General features: G+C 45.9%; 1 protein-coding gene across 1 annotated transcript in view; it reads right to left on the bottom strand.

The window, feature by feature from the left end:
* LOC138568906 (uncharacterized) overlaps window positions 1–23339 on the bottom strand; it is a 513515-nt gene that overhangs the window by 405413 nt on the left and 84763 nt on the right. Inside the window, exons 2-3 of the mRNA XM_069646685.1 lie at window positions 22899–22977; window positions 3420–4942 (exon numbers count right to left, since the gene is read on the bottom strand). Of these exons, the coding sequence (XP_069502786.1) occupies window positions 3420–4539 (1120 nt within the window). The 5' untranslated portion in view covers window positions 4540–4942; window positions 22899–22977. The remainder of the gene's footprint in view (window positions 1–3419; window positions 4943–22898; window positions 22978–23339) is intronic.

Raw genomic sequence — 23339 nt, 5'->3', positions numbered from 1 at the left:
AAAGTTCAATGTAGCATCAGTGTACTCCATCTGATCGTCCAAAATGACACCTTGACTAGAAGAAAGTACTGTATTTGAAAAGCCATCGGTCTGTTGATTAGAAGACTTTGGAAAAACATTGACCCCATCCAAGAACTCCAAGTTTCGTCCAATATAATAAAATATAAAATATAAAAGAAAAAGACAATCTAAGACGTGAGCATCTAAGTACACACTTTCCCAGGTGACCGGTACAGCTCAGGAGGGGACCCCACAGTCACTGTACACAGGATTCATGCACAACAGAAGACGTGAGCATCTAAGAACACACTTTCCCAGGAGACCGGTACAGCTCAGGAGGGGACCCCACAGTCACTGTACACAGGATTCATACACAACAGAAGACGTGAGCATCTAATTACACACTTTCCCAGGAGACCGGTACAGCTCAGAGGGGACCCCTCAGTCACCGTACACAGGATTCAAGCACAACAGAAAACGTGAACATCTAAGTACACACTTTCCCAGGTAACCAGTACAGCTCAGAGGGGACCCCACAGTCACCGTACACAGGATTCATGCACAACAGAAGATGTAAGCATCTTAAGTACACACTTTCCCAGGTGACAGGTACAGCTCAAAGGGCCCCTTTGAGGGAGACCCTAGAGTCACTATACACTGTCACCATAAGTTTTAAATAAGGCAGAGCAGGCAAAGTGATCTACCCCAGTGTGATCAGCCTGTAAGCTTTACAACATGTGTGACATGTATCACACCCCCTGTTCAGCAAACACCCCACCTCCACCTTACCAGCGTTCAGTGCTTTGCTGAAGACTCTCAGACCCGCATGGGGCAGCCTGCTCGTAGGACCCCTTCCCTCCCCCGTGGGAGGGAACCCCATAAGCTATGTGATCGCTACGACATCAGAGTGGAACAACACGGTGTCATAGGAACAGAATGCTGGCTGAAACCGACTGAGATCCAGCAACGACACAGAGGCTTCGCAACACTCCTCAACCAAAGGAGTCCACCGGAAGTACTGGAAGCACTGCAAGACAAGGCTAGAGAAAAGGATCTCAGAACGTGTATTATTTTCAAGCTGCATCAATTGGTTCTACTCTGCGGCCGCCTCCAACAATCTCTGACAAAAAACAGTCTGCATGGATTGAACTGCAAACATGTCTTGTTCCTGTGCATTACACCCCAGCTGTCCATAATGGCTTACTTCCTTGACTCCTAGAAATCTTCCTTTGTAGCTACTTTCTTCTAGTGTAATGATGTTTTGGGATTTTATATCAAAACGTGCCCTGTCCATGTATATGCCAGGGTTAAGACCACAGGGTGCAGGCAGATGAGCCATTAGGTGGGAGTTTGTTGAAGAAGCAGCAGGTTCTTCAGTAGAGGAAAAGGTCTTCTTGTGGTTGGGCAAGTTGTTATTCATTTCCAGCATTGATATTAATAGGCCATCATGCATCAATTTCTACAGACAGAACATTGCCAGAGATCCAGGGTGTCAGACTTTCTTGTCTATGACCATTTTAAGCTGTTGAAGGCAAGTCCTTGTTACGCTCACGCCAGAAATAATACAACCCTCTAGGGAAAAAGGCCAAGAGATTGCTTGCAATGATAACAAGTTTTAATTGTACAAAAGGCAAAGGTGTCAGCAGAGGACTCTGCTGCTCGAGAACGTTCTGCCCCCAAAATGATCATTAGTACATTATAAACAGCCACAGCATCACTAAGGACATCATCCATAGGGTCTAAACCCGCACAGCCGACTGGTAATACTACATAGAAGGCCCTGCTCCATAGGGGATGCCAGGCTATGATTGATTCTGGTCTCCGCCATCTGTCTACACGTGGGTCAGCTGGGCTCATCTCTCCCGGGACTGAGGTTCTGGAGAGTCACATGTTGCTGTTCCAAGGCTGCAATTGTGAGCTAATGTTACCACTACATCATTATGGCATGCACCTGGGAGGGTCATGGACTGGCACCAGGGGGGAGGGAAGGAATACAATCATGCTGACCCACACATTCTGCGTTCCATCTCTATTGCACTCTTCGCAACTAGGGTTTCCAGCCTCATTTTGATCTATAATGTATCCCTCCCTGTACCTTGTACTTCAAAGGTTTTTTTATGGGAACAGGTGACATGGTCATGCAAATACAGATCTTTTATGACCAATGGTTTTATCGCTGGCGGGCAGGGGTCACTCACTATCGTGGAATGCAGGGATTCTTGGATTGGGTCAGTGTTGGGTGCCTTTACTCCTGGTGGGCTTGGTGGGGGTTAGAGGTATGCTGTTGGCCTGGTTGTGATGAATGGGCATGGCAAGAAGCCTGGTGCTGTCTCATGGCCTGGCCTGGCACATTCCTCTATGACATACTAAATAATTGCAAAAGTCAGGGGACAAAGGGAAGTTTTTGTGAGAATTAACAGCGTGGGCTCATCTATCCTCAGCGTTTGGGCCTGCTCATGATAATAAGTCGGGCCTAATTTTTACTGCTTAGCCATGTAGGGCTGCATGTGTTTTCCATAACTATAACTATAAAATGGCGTCTCTTTATGTGCGTGCACTAAGTCTATGCATCTACAATGCCCATAAGATTTTATTTGTGCCGGGGCTCTTTAGCATGGTCTTTTCCCCCCTAGTACCCAGCACAGCTATTTACGGGATTTGACTCACTCTAAAAGCGCATGTGGGGGTGGGATAGACTCATTTCCATCCCAACCATCTTCCCTGTTTTCTTTTGTTAGTGGTTGGTGTTTCATTTTCTATTTGATCTGTTTGTTATATATTCCCTTTAAATAAATCCAGCCACATAGTTTTAGTTCTATCTGGTGGTGTTTAAGTGTAACTTTGTTTTTTACCTGTTTTGTTCTTTTAAACCATCTATCATTTTGTTCCTTGTAAAATCTTTATTTGGTTATACTGCAGTTTGCTTATTTTATTTCCCAGTAGTTATAATAGTTGGTTGTATTTTATATTCTTTTATTTTTTTATGATTTGTTTCAGAGATGTTTGAAGTGGTCCGTCATCTGCACATGACATGATATTTCTTTACTTATATTCTGTGTTGCCAGGTGGGTGGTTATGGGGCTGGTTTAGGCTTCCAGCCTTGGTGTCATGTCTCCATTAAGGTAGTATGTTGCTCTGCATTGTTGACATATGTTGAGTTCTCTCGACTGAATTCCTATTAATCCGTTTATTTGACTGATTGATCTTGTGCTGCTGAGTCCTGATTGTTGCGTTGATGGCATGTCCAGTTTTTTGTGGATCTCAGCGTGCAGGTCTTGTACACTCTCTCCATATTGTTATGCTATTAGTTACTTATAGATCCTGTGTGACCACCTAAGGGATTCTTGGAGCTAATAACTTACAGGAATTCATCCATCCCAACTCTCCATTTGACAACTACTGTAAGAGTGTAATTTCCTAAATACTTAGTGATCCTCCAGTCCTTTTAAAAGAATGGATCATTTGATGCCTGCTCAGAGCTGATGAGTTACTGAAGCTTTTCTTGCACTCTGTGCACTTGTAGGGTTTCTCCCCAGTATGGGTCCTCAAGTGGCTTATCAGAGCTGATGAGTTACTGAAGCTTTTCTTGCACTCTGTGCAGCTGTAGGGCTTCACACCAGTATGGGTCCTCAGGTGGCTTATCAGAGCTGATGAGTTACTGAAGCTTTTCTTGCACTCTGTGCACTCGTAGGGCTTCACACCAGTATGGAGCCTCAGATGGCATATCAGAGCTGATGAGTTACTGAAGGTTTTCTTGCACTCTGTGCAGTTGTATGGCTTCTCTCCAGTATGGACCCTCTCATGGGTAATCAGAGCTGAGGAGTTACTGAAGCTTTTCTCACACTCTGTGCAATTGTAGGGCTTCTCCCCAGTATGGGTCCTCAGATGTCTCCTCAGAGCTGAAGACTCACTAAAGCTTTTCTTGCACTCTGTGCACTTGTATGGCTTCTCCCCAGTATGGACTCTCTGATGGCTTAACAGATTTGAGATCTTAGCGAAGTTCTTCAGGCACTCTGTGCACTTGTAGGGCTTCTCCCCAGTATGGGTCCTCAGGTGGCTTCTTAGAGTTGAGGACTGACTGAAGCTTTTCTTGCACTCTGTGCATCTGAAGGGTTTTACACCGGTATGGACTCGCTGATGGTTTGTCAGATTTGAGGAGAAACGGAAGCTCTTCTTACACTTTGTGCACTTGTAGGGCTTCTCTCCAGTATGGATTCTCTGATGGTATATCAGGATTGAGGAGTTACTGAAGCTCTTCTTACACTCTGTGCACTTGTAGGGCTTTTCTCCAGTATGAACGCTCTGATGGTATATCAGATTTGAGATCTGAGTGAAGCTCTTCGTACACTCAGTGCACTTGAAGGGCTTTTCCCCACTATGGACTCTCTGATGGTTTATCAGACTTGAGATCTGAGTGAAGCTCTTCTTGCACTCTGTGCACTGGTACGGTTTCTCCCCAGTATGTACTCTCTGATGGTTTGTCAAATTTGAGGAGAAATTGAAGCTCTTCTTACACTCTGTGCACTTATATGGCTTCATCCCAGTATGGACTCTCTGACGGTTTATCAGAGCTGAGGACTCACTAAAGCTTTTCTTGTAGTCTGTGCACTCATAGGGCTTCACCCAAGTATGGACCCTTTCATGGGTAATCAGAATTGAGAAGTGACTGAAGCTCTTCCTACACTCTATTTACTTATAGGGTCTCTTGTGATTTCTCATGTGCGTGATTAGACTGGATCTGGGAGTGATGCACCTGGGAGTGAAGCAGATGCTTTCTCCATTGGATGGTTATTCACCGATGTGCAGGACACTTGGCTCATCCGAGGGATTGACAATTTCAGTGCATTGACGCTGCTCCTCTTCTGTGACTTCACTTATTTCTCTGTATATCCCTTCTTCTCATGTTCATCTCAATTGTTGCTTATGGTAATGGTGCTGCTCTCTGTTGAAAGAAGCAAAGACGTCAGATTGTTGTCATGTCATTGTACAGCCAGTAGTAACATATGACTCAGGGAGTTACCCCCAACCCCCTACTACCACACTTGGCGATACTGAGTATGTCTGTTCTCCTCTGTGCCCTTTAAAATGAATAGATGACTTTAAGGAAAGTCACAATGACTTCAAAAAGCATGAACATGGAGGGATACATTGTTACAGCAAATTATGCTCATCACTCATGGGGTCATGTGTACATTTTACAGTGTATACAATCCTGCAGACTTCCTTCTGTTCTAATTCCCCTCTCTACATCCCTACCCCTACAGTGTACACAATCCTGCAGACCTCCTGTTCTAATTCCCCTCTCTACATCCCCACCCCTACAGTGTCTACAATCCTGTAGACTTCCTCCTGTTTTAATGCCCCTCTCCACATCCCCACCCCTGTAGTGTATACAATCCTGCAGACTTCCTCCGGTTCTAATTCCCCTCTCTAAATCCCCACCCCTACAGTGTATACAATTCTGCAGACGTACTCCTGTTTTACTTCCCCTATCTACATTCCCACCCTTACAGTGTATCAATCCTGCAGACTTTCTCCTGTTCTAATTCCCCTCTCTACATACCCACCCCTACAGTGTATACAATCCTGCAGACTTCCTCCTGTTCTAATTCTCCTCTCTACATCCCCACCCCTACAGTATATACAATCCTACAGACGTCCTCCTGGTCTAATTCCCCCCTCTACATCCCCACCCCTACAGTGTATAGAATCCTGCAGACTTCCTCCTGTTCTAATTCACCTCTCTATATCCTCACCCCTACAGTCTATACAGTCCTGCAGACTTCTTCCTGTTCTAATTCCCCTCTCTACATCCCCACCCCTACAGTGTATACAAGCCTGCAGACTTCCTTCTGTTCTAATTCCCCTCTCTACATCCCTACCCCTACAGTGCACACAATCTTGCAGACCTCCTGTTCTAATTCCCCTCTCTACATCCCCACCCCTACAGTGTATACAATCCTGCAGACTTCCCCCTGTTCTAATTCCCCTCTTCTACATCCCCACCCCTACATTGTATACAATCCTGCAGACTTCCTCCTGTTCTAATTCCCCTCTCTACATCCCCATCCCTACAGTGTATACAATCCTGCAGACTTCCTCCTGTTCTAATTCCCCTCTCTACATCCCCATCCCTACAGTGTATACAATCCTGCAGACTTCCTCCTGTTCTAATTCCCCACATCCCCACCCCTACAGTGTATACAATCCTGCAGACTTCCTCCTGTTCTAATTCCCCTCTCTACATCCCCACCCCTACAGTGTATACAATCCTACAGACTTCCTCCTGTTCTAATTCCCCTCTCTACATCCCCACCCCTACAGTGTATACAATCCTGCAGACTTCCTCCTGTTCTAATTCCCCTCTCTACATCCCCACCCCTACAGTGTATACAATCCTGCAGACTTCCTCCTGTTCTAATTCTCCTCTCTACATCCCCACCCCTTTCCTATTGTGTCTCACTGCTAGGCAGAATCACATGCAGTACCCTTTGGGAACACTACACACAATTAAGACTACAAGTTTAAGTACAATTTCACCTTTGGTACACGCCTGTACTACATAGTAATGTGGTAGCAGTGGCTGAGCAGCCAGACTTATCTCAAGAGTAAAGTGAGCAGTAAAAGAGGTTACACAAAGGGGTAGCAATCGCAGTGGTTCAAACAAACACGACTCAAGGTTTCTTGGTAAAATAATATACATTTATTTACAGTGTCAGTTGGAAAACATTCCACTAGTAAGAGCAGCTCAATATCACAATTTAATATACTACAATACACAACCAGTCCGTTTTCTGAACAAGTTCAGCTCCCCTGAAGTGGGAGCAAAATGGCACTTCAGTTACTTTAAAAAGCGGTAAAATGACAAAGTTAAAAGACTCAAAGCACAAAAACTTAGGGCAAATAGTTTCAGTTCACTACAGCCAGCAATTCAATTCAATAGGCCTGGGCCAAAGTCAATGGTTCAGAGTCTTGGATAGGATTAAGTCTTTGCCACGGTTTTTAGAAGTAGTTGGTCAGACAGAAAGTTATATGTCGGTTTAGGGAAGGACAAGCCTTCAAAGTTGGGAAAGTTTCACTAACTTTCATTGCGGCAGAAGGATTTCTTCACCGCACTTGCACAGTACCTTTTAAATGAAGAAGAGCTGTAGCTGAGGCAGTTGTTCCTGGCAGTTCCTGAAGAACTCGCTGCTCCTGAGCTTCAGTCGTGGGGACAAGAAGGAGGACATTGGGAGGTTCCTGCATTGCCCAGGGAAGAGGCCACAAGCTTGGCAAAACGTTGGTTTAAGGTGTGAGTGCCTTAAAGACCACAAACTGGTATCCTTCTCACTGGCGATCCGGTTTTCAACAGCACTCTGAAGAAAATTCAACCAGTATAGAGACGGTGTCCAGGTGACTTGCAAGTTGGTTGTTCCCACCAAACTCAAGGAAAGACGTTAACCTTGAAGGTCTTCTCTGTCGATGGAGTTTCAGGCAATTCAGACTTGCAGCAGGGCTTCACTGGTGGACCAGGAGTTACAGCAGTCATCTTCCTTCAGCTCTTCTTCGGTTCTTTCGTTCCAGTGGTCGACTCTGCTTTCCAGTCCTGGAGACTCGAGTTTCAAACATTTGTCCCCCATTAATTCCAGCATAGCTGTCACTCACCCAGCAGGGTGGCTGTCCTTGCCGGACAGCCAGCCGGCCAATCACGCCAGAGTGCATTCAGGTCTCCTAGGAGACTAAGCACAGGGAGTTTGGGGCACCTCCCTCACATGCTATCAACCCCAGACACTCAGGCGCCAGAGGAGGGCTTCAGCACTGAAGCTCGTCAAAGGCCAATGAACAAAGGGACCAAACCTTGTTTGGCACGCAGAGACAGACACTTGAAGGACCTTTCCAAAAAGAAACAGTGAGAAAAGTTGACCGGAGTCTGTTTTTACAGATAGGTCTTGGGTGCCATATTGAAAAACATGGCTGCCTCGCTTTTTAGCTACCGGTGTTCGCGGTAAGGAAAATCATGGTAGTTTGTTCTAAAACCACCAGCCATTTCAAGATGGAAAGGGTAACATTTGACTGTTACATGAGTGTTTAGACTCAGGGGATGCTAGGCAACCCCTCAAGCACTCTTTAGGAAGATAGTGGGTGTTAGGTCTGTAAATTTAAAAAGACTAGTAAAGTAAATTTTACTTTACATGCTCTGGGAGACAGTAGTCAGTCCCAGAGAAGGTATTTAAACCTTGGGGAGTCTGAAAGACATCCCTGTGCCTCTGCACTGAAGTGTTGTGTGACACACAAGAAAAAAGATGATGCCTAGGGAGTTGTTTTAAAACTCCATATCCAAAGAACACAAAATTGAAACACATTGAAAATGAAAAGTTCAAAGTCCCAAAATATAGCAAAAGAGCTGGAGGGCTCTTAGGTGGAGGGAATTTAGCACTTGGGTGAGAATTCTCCCTAACACTCGTCACCCCCAGACTAAGGGACAGGAACATCTAATCCCCACCAGGATGGATCTCCTGTTGCAAGTCAGTTAAATGGCCTGCTGAGTACACCAGCAAACATTTGTAACCCTTGCTATGACACTTTTATCAGGTGTTTTCATTTGCAAGCTATATGACCAATAAACCTTATGTGGTACATCTTTCTTGTTTAATATATAGGGGATCTGATCGAACAGTCCCTCAGAAGTTGTAACAACCTCTGAACCTACAATAGGCTTTTTCAAGGGGTCCTTAGAAAGGAATCCCTTAGATCTAGAGTGGCCTCCATGGTTCCTCACCACCTCTCTCTCAGGAGCAGGTTGGGTCTCAGGCATCTTGGTTGGAGGGGCTGTGGTCAAGAAAGGTACATGCTTCCACTTCCTTTCAGATCTCATTTTACCTGGCTTAGAATTTTCCCTCCTAACACTAGGATTTATACTGGAGTCTTCAGCAGAAGATCCAGCAGTCTTAAGGGATTTAGTCTTAGACCTATTTTTCCTGGTTTTCCATCAGCTTTGAGAATTACCAGTTCTCACAGGCCTAGAGAGGGGTCCAATTTGTCTATCCACCTCTTCCTCAGAAGCAGGGGTGGGGGTCTAAGACTTTACAATTGGATGGGTAATGATGGAGCTTGGTTGAGGCTCCCACTTCACTACTATTCTAGCCTCAGATTTCCCTTGGTAAGAGGTCAACTTATTAACCTTAAGCGCTTACAGTGGGGGTCTCTATAGAGTTTGCCACAGGCTCAGAGTGGTCTCTTAAAGTTGCCTCTCTAGCCAATTTGGTTTGGTTCTGTTTTCTCTCACTGGAAGGCCTGGGGGTACTGGATACTACTCCTAGAGTTTGTAAATCATTCCCCACAGGACTCTCCCAGGTACCTCATTCTGGACACTGACAGGAATCCTCACTGTCATATTATTACACTGAATGAGAGCTGGTAGAATTGGAACCAACTGGTGTCATGGGCGCTACTCCCGAGGGGCCAGGACTGGCCCAGCGCCCTCGGAAGCAGACCCGTCTTCCACTACTCTGGACCCAGCAGACCCCTACATGGGCTCTTTGGACCGTGGCCTGGCGCCTTTGGCGCCAGGCTCATGAAGGGTTTCAGTCCCGGCGCCATAGTCGCCGGGCTCATATTGATAAACAGTGTAATAATGCTTGGGTGGACTTACCTGAGGCAGACCATGCTGCATATTTACCCAGAACAATCCAGTCTGGTTGAAGTCCCCAGCCATCAGGGCTGGGAGGAACTATTCCCTCCATTCAGGAACTCTTTTCTTACCTGGGTGGAACCGGTGGAAGAACACACACTGGAAGCACTTCTCTGCTATTTAAACCACGCCCGATGGAAAACACGTGCTTCGCGTTATTCTGCAGCAGCAGCAGGACGCTCACCGAGTCGGCTCCTGCATTCCAGGTCCAGAGTCATCTTCAGCTTCCGCGCAGCAACCTGTGGATGAAGAAAGACACAGAACAATACTTACCAGATCCCGGAATCCAGTCACCGGCAAAACCTGCAAAGAATAAACATAAGGTTAGAAAAGTGTAACTCGCTCGCAGCCGCGCCCGCTTACATGATCCATCCGTGATTGCAACGGAGCTAACAGCGGCCTTCTCTTCGGCAGCTTCTCTGCACCTGAAAGGCAAAGGACATAATTAAAAAGGGGTTCGGGTGAAGGCAGTCGCATTCATCTTAACTTACCAGTTTTTGCACGCACAGAAGCGGCCGCATCAACCTCAGCATCCCGGCACCTGAAAACTAGAAAAAGGACATTATTAGAGGTGCCGTTAAAAGCGGCCAACGATCATTATACTTACGTGCATCGGCACGTGCAGTGGCAACGGATATAAAGCCCGCAGCATCCCGGCACCTGAAAACTAGAAAAAGGACATTATTAGAGGTGCCATTAAAAGCGGCCAACGAACATTATACTTACGTGCATCGGCACGTGCAGCGGCAACGGAAAACTGTGCCCACAGCATCCCGAGGCCTGAAACAAAGGAAAAGGGACATTATTGAGGTGCCCATCTTTTAAAGCCTAAAGACTACAGTATACTTACAGGCATCCGCTCGTGCAGTAACGGCGGCATTGCTCTTCGGCATCCCAGCACCAGTGCCACAACTAAGGCCGCAAAAGACTTGAGCCTCAACACTGAACTCATCCAGTGACGTAACTGGAATCCACGCACCCCTGCACCAGACGGAGGATGGAGAGCTCAGCATTTATACGCCTAAGGTGAGAGCTCGCCGAGACAAGTAGAAAGCTAGGCTGTGGGAGAAACTGGCGATTGGTGGGAGAAGGAATCCCATCAAATGGTGATTAACCCTTTTTCTTCCACCTGCAGAAAACTTACCCTGCAAGTCAGACATTCGATAAGAGGAAGCCCAGTCCTGAGAGTCGTCCGAGCTCTACGCTTCTCAATTGAAGAAACGATAGCAGCCCAGCCGGGATCAGCGCCTCCGTGGGAATCAGGTGAGCGTTACAGAAGAACGCGAAGCCCACCAATAACCTCCTACCCAGGCGCTATGGAAACTTCCGACACAGACCAACTGGCCCAGTTATTAGGAGAATTAAGAGCTGAAGTTCATGCTGCCCGCCAGGAAACGAATGCCCTTAGGAGGGAATTGATAATATCAAAAGAACGAACTGATGATGTCGCCAGACAGTTATTACAGACACAAGCGGGGCAAACCCTGCTACCTAATTCAGGAGGGAGCTATATCCCAGCGGCTTCAGCCAATCCTGTTCAAATCAACCTACCCGGAAATGTGCCATTGGCACCGCCTGAACGCTTCTCTGGTGACCCTAAAAGGTTTGCGGTGTTTATAAATCAATGCCGATTGCACTTTCTTTGTAGACCTGCAGCCTTTCCGACTGACCAGACTAAGGTAGCCTTTGTGCTTTCGTATCTTAGCGGCAGTGCCGCTGATTGGTCGATCCCTCTGGTTACACAGGATGACCCGATCCTTCGTGATTTCCCGACCTTCCAGGCAAATATGGAAAGACTTTTTGCAAGGCATTCCCAGGGGCAGGCCCTGGACAACGAACTCCTTTCCCTACGACGGGGCAATCAAGATCTTTTGGCCTACATTGCATCATTCAATAAGCTAATCGTGGAAACCAGATGGCCTGAGGACAAAAGAATCACGCTTTTTCACAGGGGTTTGCGTGGCGAACTCAAAGACGTCCTTGCCCAGGTAGTGAATCCTCCTCAGGATTGTTCAGAGTACATTGATTTGGTGGTCCAATTGGATCACAGACTACAAAACAGAAAGGCGGATCGATCCAGGTTTGAAACACAAGTGTTCCCTAAGCCTCAAAGTCACACCAAAGGAGTTGAAGCCGTCGAACCTATGCAAATTGGGGTTGTAAAGGGTCCCCTAACCCAGAAAGAACGCGACATGAGACGACAAATGCAACTATGTCTCTATTGTGGAAATTCAGGACATTTTCTTCGAGATTGCCCGGTGAAACCACCTAAGAAGACAGTGGGAGCTTCTGATAAGAGTTCTGAAAAGCCTGAGCCGGGAAACGACCTCGCCCGACAAGTGTAGAGGTCCGCTTGCCGAGCGTAAAAACCAGTTCTTTGACCTCGCACTTCATAATGCCAATGGTCCTCGTAAACCCAGAGCAACCGGATCGTTTGCATGCAATTAAGGCATACATTGATAGCGGAGCAGTTGGAAATTATGTGGACCGTGAATTGGCTTCCAGGATGAACTTACCTCTTTGTCCAAAGGTGGTTAAAGACGTCATTACCACGGTGGATGGGACGGAAATCGCCTCCGGACCAGTGACCCATACCACTACTGAAGTGACGATACTAAGCCAAGACGGGCATCAGGAGGTAATTGTGTTCGACGTGATCAAGGCGCCTCAATTCCAAGTAATTCTAGGGATTCCTTGGTTGGAGAAACACAATCCTCAGATTGATTGGCGAGCAAAGACGATAAAGTTCCCAGAGTGCACACCAACTTGTTATCCACGACCCAACATTGGACTAGCGTCAGTAACGGCTGACGGTCCACAATTACCTCTAGAGTATTGAGAGTTCCAAGATGTTTTTCAAAAGGAACAGGCTAACACCTTGCCACCCCACAGATCATACGATTGTCAGATAGATTTGCTACCCGGTGCAACTCCCCCTTACAGTAGGATTTACACCCTTACCGAGCCTGAGATCCTTCATCTGCGACAGTATTTAGACCAGTACCTGGCCAATGGCTTTATCCGTCCGTCGAAGTCCCCTGCATCCTCGGCTCTGTTCTTCATACCAAAAAAAGAAGGTGACCTCAGAACCTGTATAGATTATCGTGCTCTGAACCAGATAACAGTAAAAAACCGGTACCCCTTACCTCTGATCCCGGAACTCCTTGACCAGGTAAAAAACGCCTGTATTTATACTAAGCTTGATCTCCGGGGAGCTTATCACTTGGTACGAGTCAAGGAAGGAGATGAATGGAAGACGGCCTTTCACACTAAGTATGGGCTATTTGAATACCAAGTGATGCCCTTTGGACTAGGCAATGCACCGGCCGCCTTCCAATATTTTATGAATGATGTCCTCAGAGAGCTCATTGATGTCTGCGTTTGTCGTCTACATAGATGACATTCTTGTGTACTCATCTTCAGAAGCTGACCATCGAAATCATGTTAGGGCGGTCCTTGAAAAACTTCGCCAACATAAACTTTTTGCCAAGCTCGAAAAATGTGTTTTTAATGTCACTGAGGTCAAATTTTTGGGATTTATTCTGACACCCAAAGGAGTCCACATGGACTCGAGAAAAGTAGACGCTATCCTCAAATGGCCGTCTCCTACTTCCGTGAAAGGCGTTCAAAGCATGCTAGGCTTTGCCAATTTTTACCGTAGATTTATTCCAGAGTTTTCACGAGTGGTACAACCCATCACCGCCCTCTTAAGAAAAAATAAATGCTTTGAATGGTCCGCAGAAGCAGAACAAGCCTTCCAAGAGCTAAAGGCTAAATTCACCTCGGCGCCAATACTGAAACACCCATGCCCGGACCTCCCTTACATCGTTGAAACCGACGCCTCCAGCTTAGCAATGGGAGCAGTCCTATCACAAAGAGATCCAGAGACTAACCAACTGCATCCTGTGGCATTCTGGTCTCGGAAGTTCTTGGCGCCTGAGATCAACTACACCATCACAGACAAAGAGCTTCTAGCGATTAAATCAGCCTTTAAGGCATGGCGGCATTATCTCCTTGGGGCCAGACACACCGTCACAGTGATCACCGATCATCGAAATCTGCAGTATCTGAAAACCGCCAAGGCTCAATCCTCCAGACAGCTTCGCTGGGCTCTATTCTTTGCTGAATTTGACTTCATGATCACTTATCGCCCCGGCAACAAGAACGGCAAAGCGGATGCTCTTTCCCGAATTGGAATGGGAGATAACGTTGCCAAACCAGAACCTGTACCAATAATTCCTGAACAAAGGATCGTGGGTCTGATTTCTTCACAATCCATTGAGGATATTGAAGAAAAAACTTAACAACTTGTAACCTCACCAGACTTACTGAACTGGTTACAAAAAGGAAAAGATTTCACCGTAAGCAATGACTTGCCTTATTTCCAAGGACGATTGTTCCTACCACACGCCGATTTACAAAGACAGGTAATCTCCTGCTATCATGATTCATTAATTGAGGGTCACCCTGGCATTGCCAAAACCACAGAAAAGGTGAAGAGACACTTCTGGTGGCCTTCGTGGAAAAAAGACATAAAGGAATTTGTGATGTCCTGCGGTGTGTGCGCTCAAAACAAGGGTCAGAAGAAGAGGCCGGCTGGTCTTCTGCAACCATTAGACATCCCACCGTGTCCCTGGCATACCCTTTCCATGGACTTCATCACAGACTTACCCTCCTTTTGCGGGTACAACACCATTCTTGTTATTGTGGACCTGTTTTCTAAAATGGCCCACTTCATTCCGCTAAAAGGCTTACCTTCAGCATCAGTCCTAGCCAAAGTATTTCTTGAAAACATCGTCCGGCTACACGGCTTCCCGTCAGTACTAATCTCAGATAGGGGGAGCCAGTTTATTTCCCACTTTTGGCGTAGCTGTTGTCGATTAGCTCAAATCGATGTAAGACTTTCGACCAGCCATCATCCCCAGACCGACGGGCAAACCGAGAGAACAAACCAGACTCTCGAGCAATATTTACGATGCATGCTACAACAGTCAGAGAGTAACTGGAAGGACATCCTTTGGATAGCTGAATATGCTTACAACAATTCAGTTCATTCGGGTACCGGGAAGAGTCCCTTCTACATCTTGTATGGGATTCATCCTCGAACCTCCAACCTTGATCCACCTCAAGATCTTGGAACACCTGCCGTGGATCAATTGCACACCGTTATTACCCAAGCTTTTAAGGAAGTGACTGCACATCTACAACAAGCTAAAGAGAGGTACAAAAAGGAGCAGATGAACACCGAAGCAATGCCCCTCAATACCAGGTTGGGGATCAAGTCTGGCTGTCCACCAAACATTTATCGCTTAAAGGGCCTCGCACCTTCAACCCCAAATACCTGGGACCATATCCAATTACGGCCATAATTAATCCAGTGGCCGTTAAATTAGAATTGCCAACCCATATGAGAATACATCCTGTATTTCACGTATCTCTTTTGAAACCCATGCAACCTGGAACCAGATTGACCAATCCTCCATAGCCCATTCAAGTGAATGGGGAGCCCGAATTTGAAGTAAAAGACATTTTGGACTCTAAAATCATCAGATCGAAGCTATTCTACCTAATCGACTGGAAAGGCTACATACCTCAGGAAAGGTCATGGGAACCCTATGACCAAGTCCATGCTCCTCGTCTAGTCCAGAAATTTCACCGAACCTTTCCCGATAAACCAAAACCCCCGGGGAGGACAAGTTTGGGAGGGGCCTTGAGGGGGGGTGCTGTCATGAGCGCTACTCCCAAGGGGCCAGGACTGGCCCAGCTCCCTCGGAAGCAGACCCGTCTTCCACTACTCCGGACCCAGCAGACCCCTACAGGGGCCCTTTGGATCGCGTCCTGGCGCCTTTGGCGCCAGGCTCATGAAGGGTTTCAGTCCCGGCGCCATAGGCGCCGGGCTCATATTGATAAACAGTGTAATAATGCTTGGGTGGACTTACCTGAGGCAGACCATGCTGCATATTTACCCAGAACAATCCAGTCTGGTTGAAGTCCCCAGCCATCAGGGCTGGGAGGAACTATTCCCTCCATTCAGGAACTCTTTTCTTACCTGGGTGGAACCGGTGGAAGAACACACACTGGAAGCACTTCTCTGCTATTTAAACCACGCCCGATGGAAAACACGTGCTTCGCGTTATTCTGCAGCAGCAGCAGGACCCTCACCAAGTCGGCTCCTGCATTCCAGGTCCAGAGTCATCTTCAGCTTCCGCGCAGCAACCTGTGGATGAAGAAAGACACAGAACAATACTTACCAGATCCCGGAATCCAGTCACCGGCAAAACCTGCAAAGAATAAACATAAGGTTAGAAAAGTGCAACTCGCTCGCAGCCGCGCCCGCTTACCTGATCCATCCGTGATTGCAACGGAGCTAACCGCGGCCTTCTCTTCGGCAGCTTCTCTGCACCTGAAAGGCAAAGGACATAATTAAAAAGGGGTTCGGGTGAAGGCAGTCGCATTCATCTTAACTTACCAGTTTTTGCACGCGCAGTAGCGGCCGCATCAACCTCAGCATCCCGGCACCTGAAAAACAGGAAAAAGACATTATTTGAGGTGCCATTAAAAGCGGCCAACAATCATTATACTTACGTGCATCGGCACGTGCAGTGGCAACTGATATAAATCCCGCAGCATCCCGGCACCTAAAAACTAGAAAAAGGACATTATTAGAGGTGCCATTAAAAGCGGCCAACGCACATTATACTTACGTGCATCGGCACGTGCAGCGGCAACGGAAAACTACGCCCACAGCATCCCGAGGCCTGAAACAAAGGAAAAGGGACATTATTGAGGTGCCCATCTTTTAAAGCCTAAAGACTACAGTACACTTACAGGCATCCGCTCGTGCAGTAACAGCGGCATCGCTCTTCGGCATCCCAGCACCAGTGCCACAACTAAGGCCGCAAAAGACTTGAGCCTCAACACTGAACTCATCCAGTGACGTAACTGGAATCCACGCACCCCTGCACCAGACGCAGGATGGAGAGCTCAGCATTTATACGCCTAAGGTGAGAGCTCGCCGAGACAAGTAGAAAGCTAGGCTGTGGGAGAAACTGGCGATTGGTGGGAGAAGGAATCCCATCAAACAGTGATTAACCCTTTTTCTTCCACCTGCAGAAAACTTACCCTGCAAGTCAGACATTCGATAAGAGGAAGCCCAGTCCTGAGAGTCGTCCGAGCTCTACGCTTCTCAATTGAAGAAACGATAGCAGCCCAGCCGGGATCAGCGCCTCCGTGGGAATCAGGTGAGCGTTACAACTGGGCAGTGCCTCCAGAACATTTAGTGGGACCTTTGGGTGCCTTAGCAACATCCTCAGGCTTGAAAAAGCTTTCATCCACAATTCTTCTGCTGGCCCCAGTGTCTCTCATGGCAGAGGTGCCCTGGCCATTTACAACAACACTGTCCATAAAATACCCTTTGGAGTTTTCTGGAATGGAGTCATACACACCCATATTCTGTTTCTTACCCAGACCCATGGACTCTAAGGAAACAGTGGCTTGAATACCCAAGGGTGCTTCAGCAAATAGTTGAAAGTAGGCACTAGCCATTTGCACTTCTTCCTCTGACCCCTGCAGGTTTACCCTTGCATCTGGGATCTCCCTTCACATGGTCAGTTGACCCACAGACATAGCATTTACCACATGCTCTCTGGAATTGGGTTTTCTGCTGACCTCCCTCTGGTTGGACACCAGAGGATTCACTAGACCTTTCAGGTTTCCCATGGGGTCTACCCTTCTGTTGTTTGGGGGCCTCTTCTGGTTGGTTGTAATTAGATTTATCTCTATTCTCACCTTTGTGCTGCTTCCCCCTCATCCTTAATGTGAGTGACCCCAGAATCCTTGTGAGTGGCCCTGTTGACTACCCATGAGTCAGCTGCTTTAAAAGATACAAAAATAGAAATATGCAATACATAGGTTATATAGCTTCCATTGGCAGCAAGTCACACACAGGATGCAAAATCATTCTACAGATTTTTACAAGACTTAAAACTAAGGACATCCAGCTGGAGAGTTAGAATTGTCTAGGGCAACTCAGGTAGAGTACATAGAGAAATAACTTTTTCCAAAAAGAATGTTAGTGCAATTGTTAGCTTCCGATCTGTTTCGTCAAACAAGACTTGCCACCAATCTTCTAACGATAGAGTTGTTCTTGCTTGAATAAAGTGGCCAAAGTGCTTCGTGCGTTCACTAGCAAACTTGGACACAGCATTACTAGATGTTTAAGCGTTTCTTCACCGTCATTACACAGTCTACAGATTGCCGTAGGAGCAACAGTATTTGCCCACAAGTTCAGACGCTCTCGAGTCGGGAAAAGGTTTAAACGAAATTTCATGTAAAGTTTTCTTTGATGTTGATCTTGGAACTTTATCAAGTAATTCTGAATTTCATTGAGCGCTCTTTTCTGCATCGGGATGTTTTTCATTATACAATGTTTGCGACTCTGTTCACCAGTTAGGATCCAGTCCTACTTCCAGAGTTTGTTCTTAAGAAAGTTTGGATTTGTCTGTAGGGTAATTAGGTACGTGCCAAGTTCGGTTAATATTTTTTCAGAACGCTCGACCCACAGTGAGAGGACTGAACAGGACCTTGCTTTGTTTGCTTGATTTAGTATCTCATATTGTAGGTTTCCCTTGTGGCTTACCCTGGTTATGTTTGGGGCCCTAATTTGGATTGGAATTATTGGAATTCTCTTTGATGTCTTTCTTTGCCTGCTTTCCCTCATCCTTTTTCTGAGTTGCCCCAGAATCCTTGTGAGTAGCACTGTTGGCAACCCACAAGTCAGCAGCCTTAGCTAACTTCTTAGGATTTATCTCCTTTGAATCAGCCAAGTGCTGTCTAAGCTCAGGAGAGCAGGCATCATAGATTGACTCCAACATTACAAGGTTCCTCATTCTTTCAAAAGTGTTAGCTCTGTAACCCTTTACCCAACCATCTAAGTTCTTCAAACATTCACACACCCAGGTAGGCCAATGGGCACCATCAGTCTTTTTCAGGGTCCTAAACATCTGAAACAAATGAGGCAGAACGGGTTAACGGGACCCGCTAAAGGAGGCGGACCCGGTAAACCCGTTCCGCCTCATTACGAGGTCCCCTCGCGGGACCCGGTAAGTAACGCCTGGTCAAACCAGGCATCCTTACCGGATCCCGCGAGGTGAAGGGGGAGCAAACAACGGGCCGCTCGTAATCGGCCCGTTGTTTGCTCCCTCTCCCATTCCCATACAGCCCTATGGGGGCTGAAATGGGAATGGGGAAGGTCCGGGCCCGGGTTCCTGGAGGGAGGAATTACCGGGCCCTCCAAACTCGGAATGGCCCGGTAATTCCTCATTCTGGGAAACCGGACCGGACCCGATTTCGCGGCATGGCTACCGCCAAAATCGTAATGAGGCCCTTAGTGTTGGACCTGATGGGGTCCCTGTGGCCAAAGGTTGAGGCCTATGAGCAGGTAGAGGTAAAACAGGGCCTACGTTTTGAGAATCTTCTGTCTCATCTAACTCATCAATAACATTTGAGTTGGACTCTGAAACATTATCATCCTCATCGTCATTTTCCACATTATCTGCAAGGGTAGATATTTCAGACCCACTCCTCAGACTTTGATATTCCAACAACTTTTCTATCAATTCAACCTTCTTGTCTTTTACAGTGAGGTTCCTAGCTTTACACATATCTCTCAACTGATCAACTGTTAAAGTGACTAGGGTCTCCTGTCTGTAGCTTTCCATATCAGTAATGATAAAACAATTGCTTCTCTAGTGGTGCTTAGCCTTGTGAGGGTTATTTGAACAAAGGTAAGAGCAGCACTCTCAATGTAACAACTATACTTTATCCCACCGCTGCCACCACTGTTAGGCAGAATCACATGCAGTACCCCTTGCCAGACAAAAATGAGTCGTCTTGCGGGGAAACAAATCAATATTACTGTGGCATATGGTAACGATAGGCATGATGGACAGTATCTGGGCTGCAAGAGTAGCTAAAGCTTTATTTATTTATGTCACAACGCAAAATGTCCTGTCAGGTTGGGGAAAAGATGGTCCCCTGGGGTTTCCAGTAACTGTGCATTGGTTATTCAATCACTTTTATGTTTGCTGGCTATCTATTCCAAAGTCAATGGAAAGGATTGCTGGTTGTAGCGAACTGAAACTATTTGCCCTACCTCTGAAAGTGTTTGTGCTTTGATTCTTTTAACCTTGTCTTTTTACCCCTTTTTAAAGTAACTGAAGTGCCAACTGGCTGTGTAAACAAAGGTATATTCTTTTACCAAGAAACCCTTTGTATAACCTCTTGTACTGCTCACTTTACTCTTGAGATAAGTCTGGCTTGGAAGAGTTTTTTTTTGTTTTGCTGGAGACTACGTTCCTACATCCCTGTGATTCAAATCTGTGAGGGAGTGCTGAAAAATGTGAAGCCACGCTCCCTTTTACACTCTGTCATTAAAAGTGGCATCCTGCGTGCACCTGCGCGCGCGTTCCGAGAAGTGGCTCGGAAGTGGCTGTTTTGTTTTGCTGGAGACTACGTTCCTACATCCCTGTGATTCAAATCTGTGGAGGAGTGCTGGTATGCACACTGCAATCTATTCAACACCGTTTTTAGCCTAATGTGGACTACTGTGGACATTTTTATATATTTTATATAGATCATGATTAATTCTAGTCCTTAAATACTCTATTTCTTTAATTACAGAAAAACGTGAAGCCACAACTCCTTTTACACAGCCCCCTGCGCGCGTGCTCCGAGAAGTGGCTGTTTTGTTGTTCTGCTGCTTGTGTGCGGTCAGCGAGCAGCCTTTATTCTGAATACTGTCCGTGACCATAATCACGTCTGTGATTGTCTCTTCTGTTTCTTTAGTGTTGACGGGGGAACAATGTGACGGTTAGATGTAAGAGGTAAGAAGTGCCTGCAGCCTGTAAATATGTACGTGTCATGAATCAACTCATTGAACGTAACAACTTGTGATCAATCGTTGTGCCTCTCCAGGATTAATGTGGTTTGTGTTGTTTCTTTCTGTTATCCCATGTATTACAGCTCTGAGTAGTGTTTGGCACCGTATTGTTCACTCTCACTTTAGATATTGCTGCATGTCTACCTTCCACGTGATCCTCACAGTGGGTTGATATGGATGTCATTGATGACTATGAGAAAGAAGTAGCCATGCACAAGGATTTACGGAATAGACAAATCTGTGTCCCGAAAATAACAAAGACCAAACAAAAAAGTGTTAGTACAAGGACATCCGATTACTGACTATTTCTGCAAAACACCTGCTGTGTCATCACAGCATGTCACTGGTAATAGTGATACTCTAAATATGGCATCCGCCGATTTGGCCTCAGAGTTGGCAAATGAGCTGGGTTGTGTGAGTGCCAAATTATTGTGTGATGTACTATGTGGAAAAACGAAAACTTTAAATGAAAGTGAAAGTGTGGAGTATATGAATATTATTCAGGTTGCCAATAATGTGAGCATCTTAACCAGTAATCTGGATCCAAAAGCGTTGGACATTATGCCTAATGCGGTGGAAGTGCCTTTAGTAAAGGGTGCGGAGCGTAGAACAGAATGTAATGGCCAATCAAAAATTATTGGTTGTACCGATGTGATGATCCATCTTGAGTACAATTCCACTGGAAAACATGTGATTGATATATCTAACTCTAAGTTGGAAGAATTTGACATTGAGTATACGGGTTATGATCCCGAAATGTCCCTCTCCGAGGCAGTAGCGACTCCTATGTACTATACTCCACCAAATAAGTTGGTTCTGCCGTCTGGGCGTGAAGCCATTTTGACTGCTAAAGCAGAGTGAGTTCCTAAGAGTAAGGAGCATTATGATATTACGATACTATCTGTATTTAATTTAAAATCTAATGAGCATCCAGGGAAGTCTGTCTCTGCTATACCCTCTAGGAATGTGGTAACTGATTATGGCGAAGGCTCTTGTGAAAAAGATGTGGACATCAGTATGAATTCAGATGACATGTTTAATGCTTTAGAAAACCTGCTATCCATGTGTGATAAATCTACTCCAGTCGAACCAGTTAATAGACAATCAGGCTCCGGCTATGTCAATACTAGGCTGCTCAGCCACGTAAAGGATTAATTCTAACTATCAAGAGGAAGGGAATGATTGACAGTATTGGGGACCAATCAGAGTCTAGCTCTCAATTCAGGGTATATTGTTTGTCAACAACTCTTTTATTTGTTTTCCTATGTGGTTGCTAGGAGACCGACGAAGAAGAGATTCGAAATGACGGTTATGAGTGGGCATATTGAGAGACTTTTTGAAGGAGCGCTATCTGAATGAAGGGAGAAGATGTTTTAATTGCGCCGTTGCACTGGTGTGAAGTTTTATTTTTAAGGAGTTAAAGCGATCGACCCAGTCGCTCATTAAATACAAGGTTTGAGACATCGGTCTACCTGACTGACAATACGTGCTGCCTGCGCCACGGAAGAGAAGGGGTAAACTCGTCCATAGCTCTGTGCTTTGAAGAGGAGAGGCTGTAAATCATAAACCCTTCACTTTGCACCGACCTCTTCACAAAGGCTACTGAGTCGCTGCAGAGTTCCCATGCAATGTTGAGAGCGGGCAAGAACAGCGCCGGCACAAGCAACGCGGTTTCACTGCCTTCACAGCTGAGAGGACGGAGGCCTGATGCCGCTGACGAGCCGCAATCTCCGACAGGAAAAGGGGTGGAGCCCGCACGCTATCCTGAATCTATGAACAGCTGATCGCCGACAGACACTGGGTAAGCCGTATGCACACAGAGAGCACGAAGGGAAACGTTAAGTTGCAGAACGTATGTGGAAGTCGAGGATTGTGTTAACTGATGGAGTGTCTGAATATAAAACAGACAATTGAATAATACGAATCTAAGAAGGGTAATCCCTTTTGAAAAGGATCAAAGAGTGAAGGCTACTGGAGAGAACATTGAAAGTATCGGAATTCTGAAAACAATATTAGAGAAAGAACATTTTAAAAGAAAAAGACAACAAGAGGTCGGAAGAGGTGGTTGAGACTCTTTAATTATAGATGTAATAAAGTTGAAGGAGAAGGGTTTGAAAGTGAACAACCTGTGAAGTTGGTTGAATCCAAAGAACGAGGGAATACTCAAGATGGAGTAGAGAAGAGGAGGCAAAGAGACTGTAATAAGGAACTGTGTGCTTAACGTTGATGGCAGAAGTGAATTGAAAGAGTGAAAATAAACAGACACTATGACAATTGATAGAGACTTACCTGAGTGAGATCCCAGAGGGCTCTTGGAGATTCCCAAACCTTCCAAGGAGTCTGAACTAAGAAGAAACCGTATCCTTTTCTAAAAGAAATAACCAAAAGAAAAAGAAGGTTATGTTAAATAAAAGTTGTTTCTGTAACAATATACCACCTACTATCTATCTCAGTGTACTTATTTGAAAGCAAAAAAAGAGAGCACGTTTACACCATGTTACTTGAAAAATGTGCCCATCTGGAAACTAAAATTGATGTGCAATCACTATTAATTCACTCTAAATTGAGAGAGCCACGTTGTGATGTGTGTGATTGCAAGTGTGGCCCAGTACATGTAAAGCCCACTGAAGATGCTAGCATGAAAAGCCGGAACATGAGTGTGAGAGGAAGAGTAGAAAAAAAGTTAATTTTAGTAAAAAAGGAAACCCCTACGCGTACACCATGCATTTA

This window comes from Ambystoma mexicanum, chromosome 2q, assembly GCF_040938575.1.
Source record: "Ambystoma mexicanum isolate Mex_15411 chromosome 2q, UKY_AmexF1_1, whole genome shotgun sequence".
Taxonomy (NCBI): Eukaryota; Metazoa; Chordata; class Amphibia; order Caudata; family Ambystomatidae; genus Ambystoma; species Ambystoma mexicanum.
Note: the sequence above shows the minus strand (reverse complement) of the source record. Positions and strands in the feature narration are given on the sequence as shown.